At 34.2% G+C, this 17,100-nt stretch overlaps 1 protein-coding gene across 6 annotated transcripts; it reads right to left on the reverse strand.

Moving 5' to 3' along the window:
* Positions 1-73: 73 nt before the first annotated feature.
* On the reverse strand, positions 74-15,483 carry LOC108741189 (monocarboxylate transporter 14). Of its 6 annotated transcripts, none has more exons than XM_018475888.2 (5): positions 15,270-15,483; positions 4,745-5,281; positions 2,947-3,172; positions 1,868-2,877; positions 74-808 (listed from the first exon to the last, which is right to left on the reverse strand). In XM_018475888.2, the coding sequence occupies exons 2-5, from the start codon at positions 5,265-5,267 to the stop codon at positions 525-527; spliced, it is 2,043 nt and encodes a 680-aa protein (XP_018331390.1). In that variant the 5' UTR covers positions 5,268-5,281; positions 15,270-15,483; the 3' UTR covers positions 74-524. The 6 variants fall into 6 exon arrangements, with proteins under 6 accessions (XP_018331390.1, XP_018331392.1, XP_018331393.1 ...); XM_018475890.2 differs by lacking the exon at positions 15,270-15,483 and adding an exon at positions 13,857-13,964; XM_018475891.2 differs by lacking the exon at positions 15,270-15,483 and adding an exon at positions 9,916-10,004.
* Positions 15,484-17,100: the final 1,617 nt, after the last annotated feature.

Raw genomic sequence — 17,100 nt, forward strand, 5'->3', positions numbered from 1 at the left:
AAAACCAAAAGTGGACATTTTGTCGCGGGGATATTTTGTCTGGTGATATTATGTCGGGGGATGAAAAATCATGGAACCGATATTTGGCCTCAACTGTTTTTAATTAATTAAACAATAGATAGCTAATTTTCTACGTATTATTTTAGTTATATGGGAATGTTCTTGTAATAGTAAAACCTATCAACAATATAATATCACTGTTCCTAAGTGGGTAAAAATAAATTTAAAATTAAATTCGCTTATAAAAGAAGAAATGGAAAGTACCTACGTAATAATGTAGTATGGTATGTATTCGAACCCGTTAAATTATTTAATTACGCAAATAATTATAAGGATTGAATTAATTAAACAATATTAAATATATTAATTAGATAGTTGTGGGTACAAAAATAATTTATGTTATGATGACGCTGTTAAACGCATTTCACTATACATATATGTAAAATGTACTATCTATTTAATATACAACACATCATACGTTACTCTTTTATAAACAAAACGAATTTTACATTTTACTCACTAATTCATTCTCCAGTGTTTACGGCGTTCTTCTTCTGATGTCTCTTCTTCTCCCATTTACTGACCACGTTGAGAGGATAACACATGATCGCCGACAATAAAATGAGTATTCCGGAGAGATAAAATGAAGCGTCGTAACTACCTGTTATTGACTTAAACTGTCCGGCCAATGGCGATCCTATACAAGCGGCTATCCCTTGGAACAAAAGCAGTAGACCAAATGCATTTGTTAATTTCTCCAAGCCCAGAAGTTCGGTTACCAGCACCGACCTCAGTGACGAAAAGCAGGCTGAAACATTATCCAAAATTTCCATGTAATATCAATCAAAAACGAATAAAATAATTCGAAGTGGTCTGTATTCTGTCGAAACTGCCAGGCGCGGATCACGATTTCGATCTTCTAGGATCTCATCAGCGCGTCGCAGACAGCTCCGACAGAACACAGACCAACCTTTTACCTGCTGTCTTAACAGCGCGTTTTAGAAAATACCACAAATGGCGCGGTAAACGCCATCTGTAGTACGATGCTACATTTTAGGATTACGTATGCTTCAACAAGGTCCATTTAAATGTATGGATATCTACTTGCTGAAACGAATCCCGGCGTAGCTAACCACAACGTGATAGGCACGTTACCATAATCGAATAAAATAATTCGAAGTGGTCCGTATTCTGTCGAAACTGCCAGGCGCGGATCGCGATTTCGATTTTTTCGGATCTCATCAGCGCGTCGCAGACTCTCCGACAGAACACAGACCAACTTTTACCTGCTGTCTTAACAGCGCGTTTTAGAAAATACCACAAATGGCGCGGTAAACGTCACCTGTAGTACGACTACAGACCACTTTGATTGCGGTAACGTGCCTATCACGTTGAGGTTAGCTACGACGGGATTCGTTTCAGCAAGTAGATATTCATATATTTAAATGGAGCTTGTTGGAGCATACGTAATCCTAAAACGTAGCATCGTACTACAGGTGGCGTTTACCGCGCCATTTGTGGTATTTTCTTGTCAATCAAAATATTTACAAAGATCAAGATCATCAGACCCAACATATCAAGACAAATTGTGTGTATCAATAAAAGATACGACGTGCAAGGTCAAAGTAAAATATGTTATTTTTATGTTAATAAAAGATCCCCACTGTCAAACTTTTTGAAACATCATTTTGTGATATGACTCCTTCTGTAAGGATTTTTAAAGTAAAATTATTCCTATTATACGTTCAAGTATATGTTTATACATATGTTGATGTTTATTTGGTATCTATGGTAATTAGTATGGTTAGGAAATCTAATTTGAATGTGTACGTTTTCACTTAACAAGAATTCTTCAATGTGTACTTACAAATTGACAATCCAAAGATCGTAGCATATGCAAACTGATACTCCGCTGTCATGGATAATCCGCTCACGACGGTAGCAATACCAGCCAAGGTAATAGCAACGTTATTGACTAGTAACGAATTAAGACTAGGCATCGAACTAAGAACACCGGAAATAATTCTGCCCACAGTATTCGCAATCCCAATGGTGGAAACCAATAAATACGCCGTTTCCTCACTTATGCCACTGGAAGTTGCACGGTCAGGTACGAACATGAATGGTACAAAGAAGCCCATCATGGTCACAAAGCCACTCAGGGCAAGAAGAAGGAACGTCGGAGATTTGAATAGAGTGAAATCTAACATCGTTGCAAGAGCCCTGCGAAATGCCTCTGGGCACAAGGTGCACTTCCTTTCCTTCTCTTCCATCAGATCATTTATCGTTGGTAATCTAGTAACTGACAAGTTGTATGCCATGGAAGATTGAGACGTATACTGAGGTAACTTTTTAAGACTAGAAGTGAAGAAAATGTCGTCTCGATAAAGGGGCCTGTTGATCGGAGCCTCATCATGAGTGCTATCTTTCCGATGATGTTCGGATCTGAATTTCAACAGGTCTTCCCTTTTCTCACTTATGGTATGCCGTCTGCCCATGTTAGAGACAACAGGTTGTTCCTTGCCGTCCAATAAAGGCAACTCCAAATGGTTGGGGTCTTTTAAGTTGCTTTCGGGAAATATCGGGATACTATATCGCTTTAGATGATCCTTAACGATAGGATCACGAACAACACTCCCTTTTTCTCCCACAACATGGAACACGTCGGGATTTTTAAGTATTTCAGCAGCCGTAGGATAATTAGCATTATTGTTGACACCAAGCATTTGGGGAATAGCAGAGTGACTTTTATTTATCGATTCGATCGATGCCAGTTTATATTTAGTCGACGAAGAATCGTTAGTAACTAAAGTTGTAACAATTTTCGGCGGCCGCTCTTCTAACCGTATGTCGGTCAGTTTGGTCGGTTTAACAGGTCTGAAATTAAGTAAGACAATAATAATTTCTGACGCTCGACAATAATTATCACCGGCTAATATGCCTTACCGAAACAGGAGCCCGAAAGCTATACAGGAAAATATAATGGCAGCTTCGGCTAACAGCGCGTTTCTCCAGCCCATCTCTTGGATCAAATAGTTACTAAATGGAGTCATTACGAAAGCCCCTATCCCAGATCCACACACGCCTATTCCCGTGGCTATAGCACGCCATTTTTCGAAATAAAAACCAGCTGTTATTACAGCAGGGACATAAATCAAGCCAAAACCAATTCCTGAAAGAGGAAATAATACAACCTATAATCAAGGAAAAAAATAAGTACTTTAAAATCGAGCATCGAAATTCAAACATTTAAGTTGCCGTTCTTGAAATTTCTACAGATTTATTTGTTTGTTCCTGATGCGCCCTTCAAATACTGTTGCATACGTGGTGACAGTTGATAATAATAACAATTTTTGATTCATCACCATAAGATTGTCAGTCCTAAGACTGGTTGGATACGCACTTCTACTCCTTCCTATCCTGAGCTAATCTTCGCATTTCCCTAAAACTAGAACATCCCACATCCTTAACTATTTGCGAACAGTAATCTAATCTAGGTCTACCTCTACCCCTCCTTACTCCTGTTTCTGCCTCTAATATGTCTCTGACCAGACCTTCATGCCGAAGAAGGTGTCCTTCCAACCTATTTCTATTTCTTGTTGACTTCCATAGAGTCCTCTGTTCTCCTGTTCTTTCTAATACCTCTTCATTTCTAACTTTCTCTATCCACGGTATCCTCATCATTGGCCGGTAACACTACATTTAAAACGCTTCTAACCTTTTATTTTCCGCCACTACCCCTTCCGTTCTAACTTATCTGACTTCCTAGATACCTAAAATCAACCACTTCCACTTCTAATCCTTTGTCTCCTATCTTTATATTCGCTTTTTCCCTACTTTTTCTTCCCTTGCATACCAGTGTTTTTGTTTTACTTTTATTTATTTTCATACAATACTGTTTTGTCAATAACGCTTCCATTTTATTTAAAGCTATCTCTAAATCCTTCTTGTTAGATGCTAATGCTGCTATATCATCTGCCGATGCTACAGAACAATATCTCGCATAGTAAATGCACTAAAAATAAGCAATCCCATTTGATTACCCATTCAATTTTTTAATTATTTTCCCCCTAGGTGAGGATAACACAAAGGTGTCTAAGCACATTCTGGTTTTTTAAACAGTAGAATTTTGAATACTATTTGGTCCAGTTCTGTCTTGTATAGTTGGTACCTACGTGTTGTTATTCATCGAGTGGGTAATGCCTACATAAGTAACGGGTAATATGCATATATGCATCAGGCATTTCACCTTGACCCACCTTGACCTTAGGTGCAAGTATTATACACCTGTATCTAGAAACCTAGATCTTCTCCCTGTACTCTAAAATTAGTGTTTCAATAGATATCATATAATTACAGAATAATTTAAGTTTTAACCAAGATCAACTTCGTTGTTTACTCTTAGAATTCATTTTAATCCTTTATCAGTAAACTATATGATTAGCTATAAAATTGAAATTTATTGTAACTATTGGCAAAAATGTTCTAAACAAAATAATCAACTCCAATGTAAATCATTAGTGTAAATTAAATCACTTTGGGTATAGATAATCCTATTAGGTACGATTTTCTTTTAGGTAAAGGTCTAGATGATGGCCCCCACCCCCTTCGGGGTGAGACCGCCACGAACTTTTTATGGTACAGTGGTGGAGGAGACCTCCTCTTTCTTTCGATCCCCCCACCCCTTTGAGGTGGGGGCCATCATCTTGGCCTTTACTCGACTTTAAAGTTTAAAGTTTCTTACCTCCCAGCAATCCGTAGGTCAACCACAAAACCTGTACATTGGGCGCAAAATGCGATAACACAAACGCTAAAGTCGCTATAAAGGTACCAATAACTGCCACAGCGCGGAACCCGTATCTATTCGCCAAGGCACTTGCAAAAGGCCCCACAATCAAATAACACCCCGCTAACAACGATCCCACCAAAGACACGTCTGATTTCGAAGCATTGAATTCTTTTTCAATGTGCGGCAAGAATGTAGAAAATGAGAAAACAATTCCGTCAACAATCATATTGCACATGAACGAACCGAACACCACAACCCAACCCCAACCCCCATCAGGTGGGACAACCACGTATTCGTCCTCACAATCCGAATTTGATGTCGCAGGCTCTTCTTCTTGCTTCGAAGTATCGATTACCGATATCGTTGTGGTTCTTGTCCCAGAGGGGACTTCGGTACTGTCAGAATTCATTGGGGGTGATTCTGATAGGGGAGTGTAAACGGTACCGTTACCTGGAGGAACACCATTTGGTGGAGCCATGATGAGTCTGCTCTCTGAAAAAAACATTTAATTAAAAGTAGCAGATTGGACTTATAGATGAGACCCAAAAATTCTCCCGGACGAGACCCAAAAATGAACATTATTGTCGTGGTTTATAAATATATTACTTTTACATTAAGTTTCCACTGTTTCGTAAACTTTAGGATGTAATTCTTCAAAGTAACCCCGAACATTTCCAAAACTAGTCCAATATGTAGCAAAAGGTACCAAATCACGCATAGTTATTTACGTATTTAAATTAGCCAAAATGCAATTTCACTGCCAAGTACCTATTTAAATCCTTTTAAAAAGATTTGCAAATAACATTTTCCTTCTGGCAATACAACACTTCAATCAAGCAATAATTTCTAATAAATTTTTGGTGACTAAGTGTCACTTTCGAATAATTGCAAAATGTCCATTTCACCTTAAATATAAAACAGTTGAATCCAAATGTTAGAGCGATTAATAGTCGCTGAAAATATTTTAATATTTTACTTCTTTTTTGCGAATAAGCACGTGTTTGACCTGATCAATTTAATTTTATTCAACAGGTAGTTCAAAAACCTTTTTCTTTTAGCATACAAATAAATCACTTGTTAAACAATGCTCAACGTTCTGATATGATTAAACTCTGAAAATAGAAAGTTTTAACTGCCGTTTTATGCATTACTAAATACATAATAAGTAGTTAGGTACTAAATTTTGAAGTTCATGTGCATTAAAAATTTAACCTTCTGTAATAACCTGCACTACACATACGTACTATATTTAACTACTCAATGGTGTTTTGGAATAGCATGATGCAATGTAGAAAGCTGGTTACATTATTGTCGAAAACGTTAAAAATATATTAAACAAAATGTTATAAATATATTAGACAATAGGTTATTGCTATTAAAGCAGACGCATAGAATTTCCAATAAAAAAATAATAAAATCTACTTAAGTAAGAAAGCAAAAGGAATTACAAACACTTGTGCTTCAAACCGAAAATCGATTACAGTTTACAAAATGCGTATGTGCTGATTATTTTCAAAATCACCTACGTTATCACATCATTAAAAAAATACAAAACCTATACTCAAAAGAAATTATATCGATTAACAATACTTTTTTTAGATATTTAGATAATTAATTAGAGAAGAGATAAATTAAATAAAAACTGTATCGTACCCAATAATCTCACTAGAGAGTCACAAATTGCACTGTCCGACTTCATAATTGTTAATAAAAAAAATATGTTCAAATATGTGATTTGTGCACTTTGCGCAAAGGCAACGGTACCGCGTCTACTTACAACTGGTAACGTATGTTAGGAGACAAGTTACTACGCTTGACAATCTCGTATTCAATAAAGTCAAACAATATATACGTTAAATCGTTAAATGGTGGAATAATTAGTTGTTGAATGTTTAGAGTGAAAACGGCTGTTCGTACCGCAACCCGAAGAAGAAGAACAACTGCTAATAGCTAGGTACTAGGTACTAAAACCTGTTCACGTTTAAAGCACTAACACTGAACGCTGATTTGCTGATTATAAAGTTACTTTACAAGCACAGGATGTCGTAGATACGAAAATCCAAGTTTAAAAATAGCATTCCGGTTTAAGGCAAACGAGCAGACCGTTTAGATTTAGAATCGATTAACACCAAAACCAAAAGTTCCTCGTCTATTTTCGTGGTGTTCACATCCATACTATTGATTTAAAGATTTCCAGTTTTTTTCTCGTACTAAAGCAAACCTCTGTATGATATTTAAAAAAAATGCAAACACGATGTAACAAATAATCATCTTTAATCGTATGTAATTTCAAGAAGTGACCGCTAAAAAAAGAAATTTGGCTTTTACTGATTCATTAAAAAATTAAAGATTCCTGGAAGAATATTCCAAAATCCTTAATTTTTGCATCAGACTAGGATTTTTGTTTCTTTTTACTGTGTTAAGAGGCCGCTCTAGTTTGATTAACATACCGTTCTTCTTCGTGTTAAGAAACGTATTGGGCATTGTTTGACGAAAACTTGACCCAGTATCGATAAATCTATGTTTGATTTCCCACTACTGGTCCAAATTTTGGGCCTACCATCTACTCCGGTATTTCCTAGAAGGAAATGTACATCCTTGTCTGACTCTATTCCTGATATTTACTTCACTACAATGTTGAACTACCTACATGTTACTTTTTATGCTTCATCACTTTTCCATCCCTATAAATCATCCCTAAATTTTTAAGAACCTATTTGTAGCATTTGTACCATTTACCATTACCAATTTCCAGTTTTGAAAATTATTTTTAATAGGATCAGTCGGTCTTCACATCTGTTTATTATTCCCATGCATTCAACCAAATGCTTTCTTTCATCACATCCCCCTAGCATATGCACCAATGTTTCGTCACCACTTTCACATATTCTGTATATCATTTCTTCCCTCTTTGTCCAATACTGCACTCTCTATTTTCATTTTCTACTTTAAATCTTTCTGCTACGTCCAAGTTTTTCTTCCATTTCAAATAATCTGGATCAGTCTCACCCTGCCAATACTCCCATAGCACATCTTTTGACTTGTCAATTAATTGTAGGTCATCCCCCTTCCTCCTTATTATTTCCCTACATCTTATTTTCGCCGTTTTTTCTACACACATATCCATACTGCATCCATTCATTTAATTGCTCCTGATTCAGCTTTAACTCCCCTAGATGTTTCTCCCTTTCTTTATCGTATCGACTTTTTATACGGATGCGAAACATGGATGGCGGGCGCAGCGAAAAGAAAAGGTTAGAAGCGTTCGAAATGTGGTGTTACCGGCGAATGATGAGGATACCGTGGATAGAGAAGGTTAGAATTGAAGAGGTATTAGAAAGAACAGGAGAACAGAGGACTCTATGGAAGTCAACAAGAAATAGGGCACCTCCTCAGGCATGAAGGTCTTGTCAGAGACATATAAGATGCAGAAACAGGAGTTAAAATGAGTAGAAGTAGACCTAGAGTTAGAATTAGTTAAAGACGTTGGAAAAGTAGTAGTAGTAGTGTCCAGCCAATCTTAAGACTGACGACCTTATGATGATGATGATAATATTTAATGTTACTATTTAATAACGGTCAGTAAAAATTAATTATTTAACGATCACAGCAGGTATGCAATACATTGTCTATCTATCGATTTTTCTCTAAGAGATACACTTTAAAAACACCTGTCCCAATAACAAGGAATAGTCAATTAAAAAGATAATAATGTAGACATTATATGACCTTGGCACACCCTTAAAGTTGCGTAACCCGATCGTGTACATAATCGCCTGACATTTTAAATTATACTAGGTAAATAAAAAATAATTTGCCCAATTTCATACAGACACAAAACAATGGAAAAAACCAAGCCATTTGTTACACCACAAAGATTTATCCTAAAATTATTACCATAAGTAATTAAATCAACATAGTACATAGCATCTACTAGTGTTGCAAAATAATCTTTCAGACACATCTGTAACTGAGAAAATACATCCAACACGAAAAAAAAGTAGTATTTGTAGATTATGGAAATCAATAAATAACCTATGTTGCTTATTTCTTATTGACGTCCATAGAGTCTTCTGTTCTCCTGTTCTTTCTAATACCTCTTCATTTCTAACTTTCTCTATCCACGGTATCCTCATCATTCGCCGGTAACACCTCATTTCGAACGCAACTAACCTTTTCTCTTCCGTTATGCCCACCGTTCATGTTTCGCACCAGTACAGAGCCGCGCTCTACTCCTTCCGTCCTGGTTCTTCTAATTTTCCATCTCGTATCTTTATATTCGCTCTTATAAATGTGAATGATTATAATTGTATTTTATTGTATGCAATTTCACTGAAAGTATTGTGAAATAGCAAGGCTATAACTGCCAGTTTCTTTTACTAACTAATGCGTACCTACTACTACTAGCAAGGAATTTCAAAAATACTTACTACGTTACGTGACGTTTTATACATAACAAAACGTATAAATGATAACTATTCAGGTTTGATCTCATGTAGTATTAAAATTACTGTATCACAATTCATGAATAGTGAAAGGAGTGAGAATATTATCTACCACATTCTCTAAACCAGTCAATAAAATTATTGACGTACAAAACTTCATCAGGATATACGATAATTCGTTTCTTATTAAAGAAAAAACATTGTAATTATTATTATTATTATTATTATTACTACCAATATGCATAATGTACCCTTGAACTTCTGGTTTAGTTTAGGTAATTAAAATTCAACTAACTTGTTCACAGCATTACAACTACATAAGCGTTTATACTAAACCGTTTCACATCTCTGATTATCTGGGTATATTGTAACTGAATTTTTATGTTGTCTGTTTTTCCAGAGAGGTATTATTATAATAAAAATGAAATAATTCAATACGACATTGTTGTTAACCACACACACAATTGCATGGATATTTCACATTAGCATTAAATACACACGTCCGCATCGGCTGTCAAGCAGATTTTCTTCAAATCCAACAGATCAAAAAAAAAAAAAAAAAACCAAGAAAGACTGTGATGTTTTGCATATTTCAATTAAATGGGAGATTTTGAACACCTATATCGGAAAAAAGGCCGAAAACGCCGCACTAATATTACTATAGTAATTAATCTTGCTTACGTCAACAGAAGAAGAACTTCTTAGTATTGAACTAAATTCGTTAGAAATGTATGATGAATTTTCATAAGAAGACTTTATTTTGGAGATTTTGCAGCAAGGTGCCCGTCACTTAACGAATAACGATAAATAATAACAGTAATATTTTTTTTTTGCTTTTTTAAACATTCAGTTAACTGTGATAAATATTTTAATTGCACTATCGTATTACAATGGGCGTACTGAATCTGCATTTAATCATTAACATATGTATTTTGTATTTGTAACGTAGTATATTAATAAATAAAAAATAACACGGAATTTGATTCCCGTAGTGCGTCACGTCCCGTAAGTTGTCTATTTTTTAAATAAGGAAATAAAAGACGAAAATTTACATTAATTTCTCTCTGTGATCATTCTAATAAATATTAAGTTCTAACTGAAAAATTTAAAACTGATTAGCATCGTCTAAATCGGTCAAAATTGGAAATATGCGGATATTGCAACAACAGCAAAATCAATAATTCATAATAAACTTCGAACACTTGGATATTTTCATAAACGGTAGAGCTACTTCAAGATCTCATGGGCCGCAAAATGCGCAAAAGGGGTCTTATTGCGTTCGTAGTGTACCTTTCAAAAACATTACCTCGACCATATTACTTGGAGACGGAACTCCATATAAATGTAAACAATGACGTCCAATGTTTTTTAAAGGTCATGACCCAAGAAATTTTGAATACTTTATTTATCTATTTCTTTCCCGCTAGCTACTAATGCTGATTTTTCTGAAGAGCAGGCAGTCCTACGATCCTCTAGAGATCGACATATCTGAGGAATGTTACTGACTCTAAAGGTTCAACGAAATCCACGTACAAACTTGAGCCAGTCAGGCGGACCTGGAATTGAACCTGGATTCTCCCAAATGTCAGGCAATTGTAAACCATTGAACTCGGTTTTTACTTATTTAATACTAATTGTTCACACGTACGTTTCAGAAACATAACTACTAAGAGTTAATAAATGACATCTGCAGAAATTTACTGCTAACTCTAAGTGCATTAATTAATTTATTGTTAAAGATATAATCATCTGAACAGACAGATGTCCTAATCACAAAATCGATCAACTTCAAGTATAAAAGCTATTGATATTGTTCTCACTCGTAATCAGTCCAACACTAGACTACATTAAGACCTTTGGATCAAACAACTAATGCTTAAAAAGATAAAGTAAAAGAAAAACAAGGAAATATAAAGTAATCAAATAATCGAGCTAAACCTCGAGTGGTTATCGAAACGGTTTTTATCGTTATTGCTTGTTGCTAACAATAAAATAAATAATAAGTGCAAGCACCAATTTGGATCAATATTTTTCGTCAACTCCTTCAAGCAAACTTATCTTTCAGGAAGAGATCTTTAAACTGGGCCAGTTCTCGATTAGGGTAAACAATAAATTTAAATATAGCAAGAAAGAACCTACTTACAAATATATGGTTAATATACGAGGGTGGATTGATAAGTTTCCGGCCTGACCAAGAAAAACAAGGTTTTTAAAAATTTTTTTTTTTTATTTCTCAACATAATCTCCTCCAAGGCTGATACATTTCTCATAGCGGTGTTCCAGTCTATTAATGCCATCTCTATAGACTGATTCGTCAAGCTCCTCAAAATAACCATTTACAGCTTCGATTACTTCTTCATTGTCCGCAAATCTCTTACCGCCAAGCCATTTTTTGAGATTAGGGAACAGAAAATAGTCACTCGGGGCTAGGTCTGGAGAGTAAGGAGGGTGCGGCATCAATTCAAACTTTAGATCGTTGATTTTAGCCGTCGCAACGATTGACGTGTGCGCTGGTGCGTTATCGTGATGAAACAAGATTTTTTTCTTCGCCAGATGAGGTCGTTTAATTTTCACCTCGTGGCTCAAACGTTGCAATAAGTCTGCGTAGTATTGACCAGTGATAGTATTACCCTTTGCAAGGTAATCAATGTATATAATACCTCTTGCATCCCAAAAAACAGTAGCCATAACCTTGTTCGCCGAAAAAATTGTTTTTGCCTTCTTTGGAGTTGGTTCCCCTGGTCCAATCCACTGTTTAGACTGTTCTTTGGTTTCAGGAGTGTAGTGGTGGACCCACGTTTCGTCAACGGTTACGAATCGACGCAAAAATTCGCTTGGATTACGCTTATACAATGACAAATTTGCGGTAGAAATGTTTTTTCGAATCAATTTTTGGTCGACTGTTAGCAAACGCGGCACCCATCTTGCACAGAGCTTTTCCATATGCAAATGTTGGTGCAAAATATGTTGCACACGTTCATATGACATCTTACAGGTCTCAGCTATCTCACGCACTTTCAATCTGCGGTCTCCCAGCACTATTTGATGAATTTTTTCGATCATATCTGGAGTTGTGACCTCAACGGGGCGTCCTGAGCGAGGCCCATCAGAGGTGCTCACACGACCCTTTTTAAACTCGGAAACCCACTGCTTAACGGTTGAATATGACGGGGAGGATGTCCCCAGTGTTGAGTCCATCTCTTTTTTAATTTCCTTCGGCGTTAACCCCTTCAAATAAAAGTATTTGATGACAGCACGATTTTCCTGCTTTTCCATTTTTACGAAAACCACAGAGGCGTCTTGTTCAGCGTGCTGTCAAACCTACACTAGCAAGGAGATCGGGCTGAAACTATAGCTACAAGCTATCCAAGGATGGTACTATAGAATGTCACCTCAAGGTAGGCCTAGTGGCGTCATCTCTTGGTTAGGCCGGAAACTTATCAATCCACCCTCGTACAAAGTATTTTTTTTTTAATGTTCAATTATGCATATGCTAATTCTTCACTATAATTACGTATTTCAGTTATGGTCTCTAATCAAATTAGAAATAGAGAAGAGAGTTCAAGTAATTTAAAATTATTGAATCACAGCCATTTAATCAACGGATTTTCAAATTATCAAATTTTATTTTGTAACAACAAAGCCAAGTGTATCGCCTCCTCGGTCCTTACGTCCTAATAGGCTCTCGCCTTATTAATCTGTAGGTAAGTCAAGTCCTAAGCGTATGAGACACCATTTTTGTCTTTTTTTCTATTTCAAGGCGTAAGTATGAACTAAAGACCAATATTGCCAACAATTAAAGTGATAATGATTTTTGCTACCTGCATTAAAACTTTCATTTGTATAATTGTACTATTTTTATACCCTTAACATCCTTGGGGAATGAAAACGGTTTATGACAAAAGAAAACCGTTGACTTCTGTCATGACAAAGAGTTGTTGTTCTACATAATAATCATGGAAAAACGCGTATATTGCAAAGCATATGTTACATTAGTTTGAAAAATAAACTTGTTTTCGTATTGCTGTAGACAATGAATTATATTGTTAAGCATCATAATAAATTTATATATATGTTGTTTTTGCGTTTTGAAAATGCGTATGATTGAATGTGATTTTTCCTAGAATTGACTGTAGAAAACAAGGTAGAATGTGATCACAAAGTCATCTTTCTCTATCTCCATTGTATGACGTTTTTATAATTTGTATAATTATTCAGAAAACAATCATACTACGCACTTAATTATATATACTATATGACAATAACATTTCTTAATAAAATTTTATCAGAAAAATTGTTAAACTCCCATTTTTGGTATCACGGTAAACATTTAATTTCAATTTTTAAACAATCAGTAGCAGACGTGTTGTAATAAAAAATGATAATTAGTACAAGTACCTACGGTACCTATAATAATAATAATCATCATCATCATCACTATCAACATCAACATCATCATCTCTTCATCACTAAATAATATTGTTCTACGATCTACGGTTCCAGCGTACGTTTGTAATGTTATCTAATCCTATATTACGACATATAAATATAGATCAAAATTAGAATTTTGTATTTTGTAATTATATTTGAAATAGAACCATGTATAAACACAATTTACTTACGGAATAGTCCATAAATAGTAAAGAAATAGAGTTTCGATTTCAATTAGTATTTCCAATTCACTAATTCATCTTAATTTAGTGAATATTAGTAAAAATTCACAGATTGATTTTTAAAGAGTACACTTAATAGTAGTTACTAACAAAATCCTTCGATATAATTGTCAATACAGAAAAAATTATCACATAAATACATATTCAACAAGTGTTAACACCTATTGACGATAAGAAAACGATAAGACTTTTTTAAACCTTTAAAATTACCTACATAAACCGATGAGATTATTGTCTACACACACTACAAAAGGTACTTATACGATATTTTATTATTATTCAATAAATAATATCATTAATATACCATTCGGTTTTAATGTTTCTAAAAGTACATAAAATTATATTCATACAGTCTACAGCCATATTCCGATAAGATAAAGTACAATCGAAATTGTAACAAAGAAGCAAATTAATTATAGCATCTCTTTTCCTATAAAATAGGACTTTACTATAATGATAAATTTGCTTCCTTTTGAATAGTCACAAAAATTGAGCCTATAAATCAAATAATCGAGCTAAACCTCGAGTGGTTATCGAAACGGTTTTTATCGTTATTGCTTGTTGCTAACAATAAAATAAATAATAAGTGCAAGCACCAATTTGGATCAATATTTTTCGTCAACTCCTTCAAGCAAACTNTAATAATCTTTTATATAACTTTTTATAATAAGAAATAAACCTTAAACTGCTTAATAAAAATCAGAAAGTGCTAAAACGGTTAGGTATAAAATGAAGAAAAAGCTAATTATTAAAAATACCAACAATTAAGGAATTACTTAATTAATTGTAAAGAAGCATATAAACAATTAATATTTGAACTGTTTAACCACAATAAATACCGGATTAATAGTATTGTAAATCTTTAAGATAAAAACCTTATGAACAAATAATACACGTTTTCGTATCAAAAATATCTTACACAAAAAAAATGTAACTACTTCTAGAAAATCTTAAATAGTACCCAGTTTTTTCTACTATTCAAAAGGATTCAAAATACTTAGCTTCCAAATAATTAATTCCATCAGTATACTGAATCTGAATTAATATTACATGGTTAAATTCGTTTATTGCAAAATAGAAAAAGGAAATATTGTAATTTAATTGATAACAACGGTGTTGTATGTAAGTTCTGATTTAGTTTACCAACTTTTTGAACTTATAAATTACAAAACAAAACATGCCCATGTAACTGACAAAATCTTTAAAAACCAAAAACCGTAATAACTTTTTAAACTTTAAGTAGTAGATTCTTTTATAACTGATAAGTTTTTATAAACATTTATGTTATAAAGAATAAGTTGTAGTAAACGTAATTATCAACTAATAAAATTAAAAATTCTAATTACAAAGTTAAATAATTACCTTCAAAACTTGAGCAAAACTTTTTACAGAACCCGGCGATTATGTACGATAAAACTTCGTTCAGTCACCAACTTTTCCTTCACACAACAACAATTTGTTCGCGATACTGAAACTTGACCTGAGACTGTCATTATGTTTAGATTCGTATATCTCCACGTTTTCCCCTTCTTTCCTTCATCGACCATTCTTTTTGAACCGTTTATCCCATTTATCAGTGCAATCGAATTCTACTATTTACTCAATAGACAAAAGCTGTTTCGGTTTATAACACGCGCTGCTCGTCATTTACTTTTTGATAGCAGATATTAACTAGAGATGGGTCCGGTACCCAGCTTGGATTCGGTACCCGACAGATCCGACACTATTTTTAGGATCCGGTCGGGTACCAGGATAATGAGACCGGGTACTCGGCAGTGGCGGGTAATTCTACTAGAGCAAAAAGAAAAACAAACACCAACAATAATCATTTAATGAGTATAACAATAAAACTTCCCTAATGAAAATTGGTAATTAATATTGTATTGGGATGGGTTATTTTTCCTTATTTATATTATTTACTGATTACTGTACTAAATTATTCGTTATCTATATATATAAAAGAAAGTCGCGTTAGTTACACTGTTTATAACTCAAGAACGGCTGAACCGATTTGGCTAAAAATTGGTGGAAAGGTAGCTTACAACCAGGAGACGGACACAGTTATCCCGTTCCCATAAGGGTGAGGAGTGGTGAAGAGGAATTGCAATGTTTAAATGGAACATATATTATTTGTTGTAAGATTTACTTGAAACTTGTTCTTAATGGTCTCTCATTTAATCTCTGAAAGACCTATGTCGACATTTTAAAAAATTCAATCTCCAAATGTGAGGGGTACAAAAAGGTGTTGCAATCTTTGTTTGGGACATACGTTATTTGTGGTTGAATTTACTTGAAACTTTGTATATATGCTGTTTGATGTTAATAATGAAATTAAAAGAGGTTGCAACGTCTCCATGGGGTATATTTATTTGTACTCGGATTTACTCGAAGGTTGCTCATTATTAAAATTAAGCAAATACGTGTTTTGGCAATTTTTAAAAATCAACCCTTAAGGACGAAATGTTACGTTTGTATTTGAAATCTAAGATGGCGACAAAGTGAATCCTTCTCTTAGATTTACTCGATAATCGACGACAAAAATCTTCATCTGTTTAAAATTAAAAAACCACGTTTTGCTGGTACCTTCCCTCATGTGGTTAAGAGCCATTTACCCGATCCCTGTTCCCCATCCCCCTTTGCACAGCATTTATCTGTTAATAAAAAACAATTGTGAAAGATCTAGTTCTCTTTATCTACTTAAAAAAGAAGACGATCAATATTGCTTTTAAAAGTATGTCAAAACAGTTGAAATGTTTGTTTAAAACATCATTAACATATGAAGCTGGTTAAAAGACATCATCATTATTGTGCGTTGTATATTTACAGATCACAAATGTTTATTTTAGTTATCTCCATAACAAGTTGCAGCATTCTATATATTATTATTTATTAGGCAACGCAAACTTGTTTGTTTAATGCAATAATATAATAATTAATGTAATCTTACAATAACTATAGCCAAAATCAAGGTTAATCTTAAAATATTACTGCATGCGTTTTTTGTTTTTGGTATCTTATTAAAATTATAATTCGTGTATAATACTTATAACAATTAGGAATTGTATTTGTCCTTAAATATTGTATTATTTAAATCAAAATTAATGTAAGTGTACCTGCAGATATATATACGGCAATTGTTATTAAATGAAGGCTGAACTGTTAAAGGCAAGATTGTATCTGAAATTGTAAGCTT

This window comes from Agrilus planipennis, unplaced genomic scaffold (genome assembly GCF_000699045.2).
Source record: "Agrilus planipennis isolate EAB-ADULT unplaced genomic scaffold, Apla_2.0 scaffold256, whole genome shotgun sequence".
Classification (NCBI taxonomy): Eukaryota; Metazoa; Arthropoda; class Insecta; order Coleoptera; family Buprestidae; genus Agrilus; species Agrilus planipennis.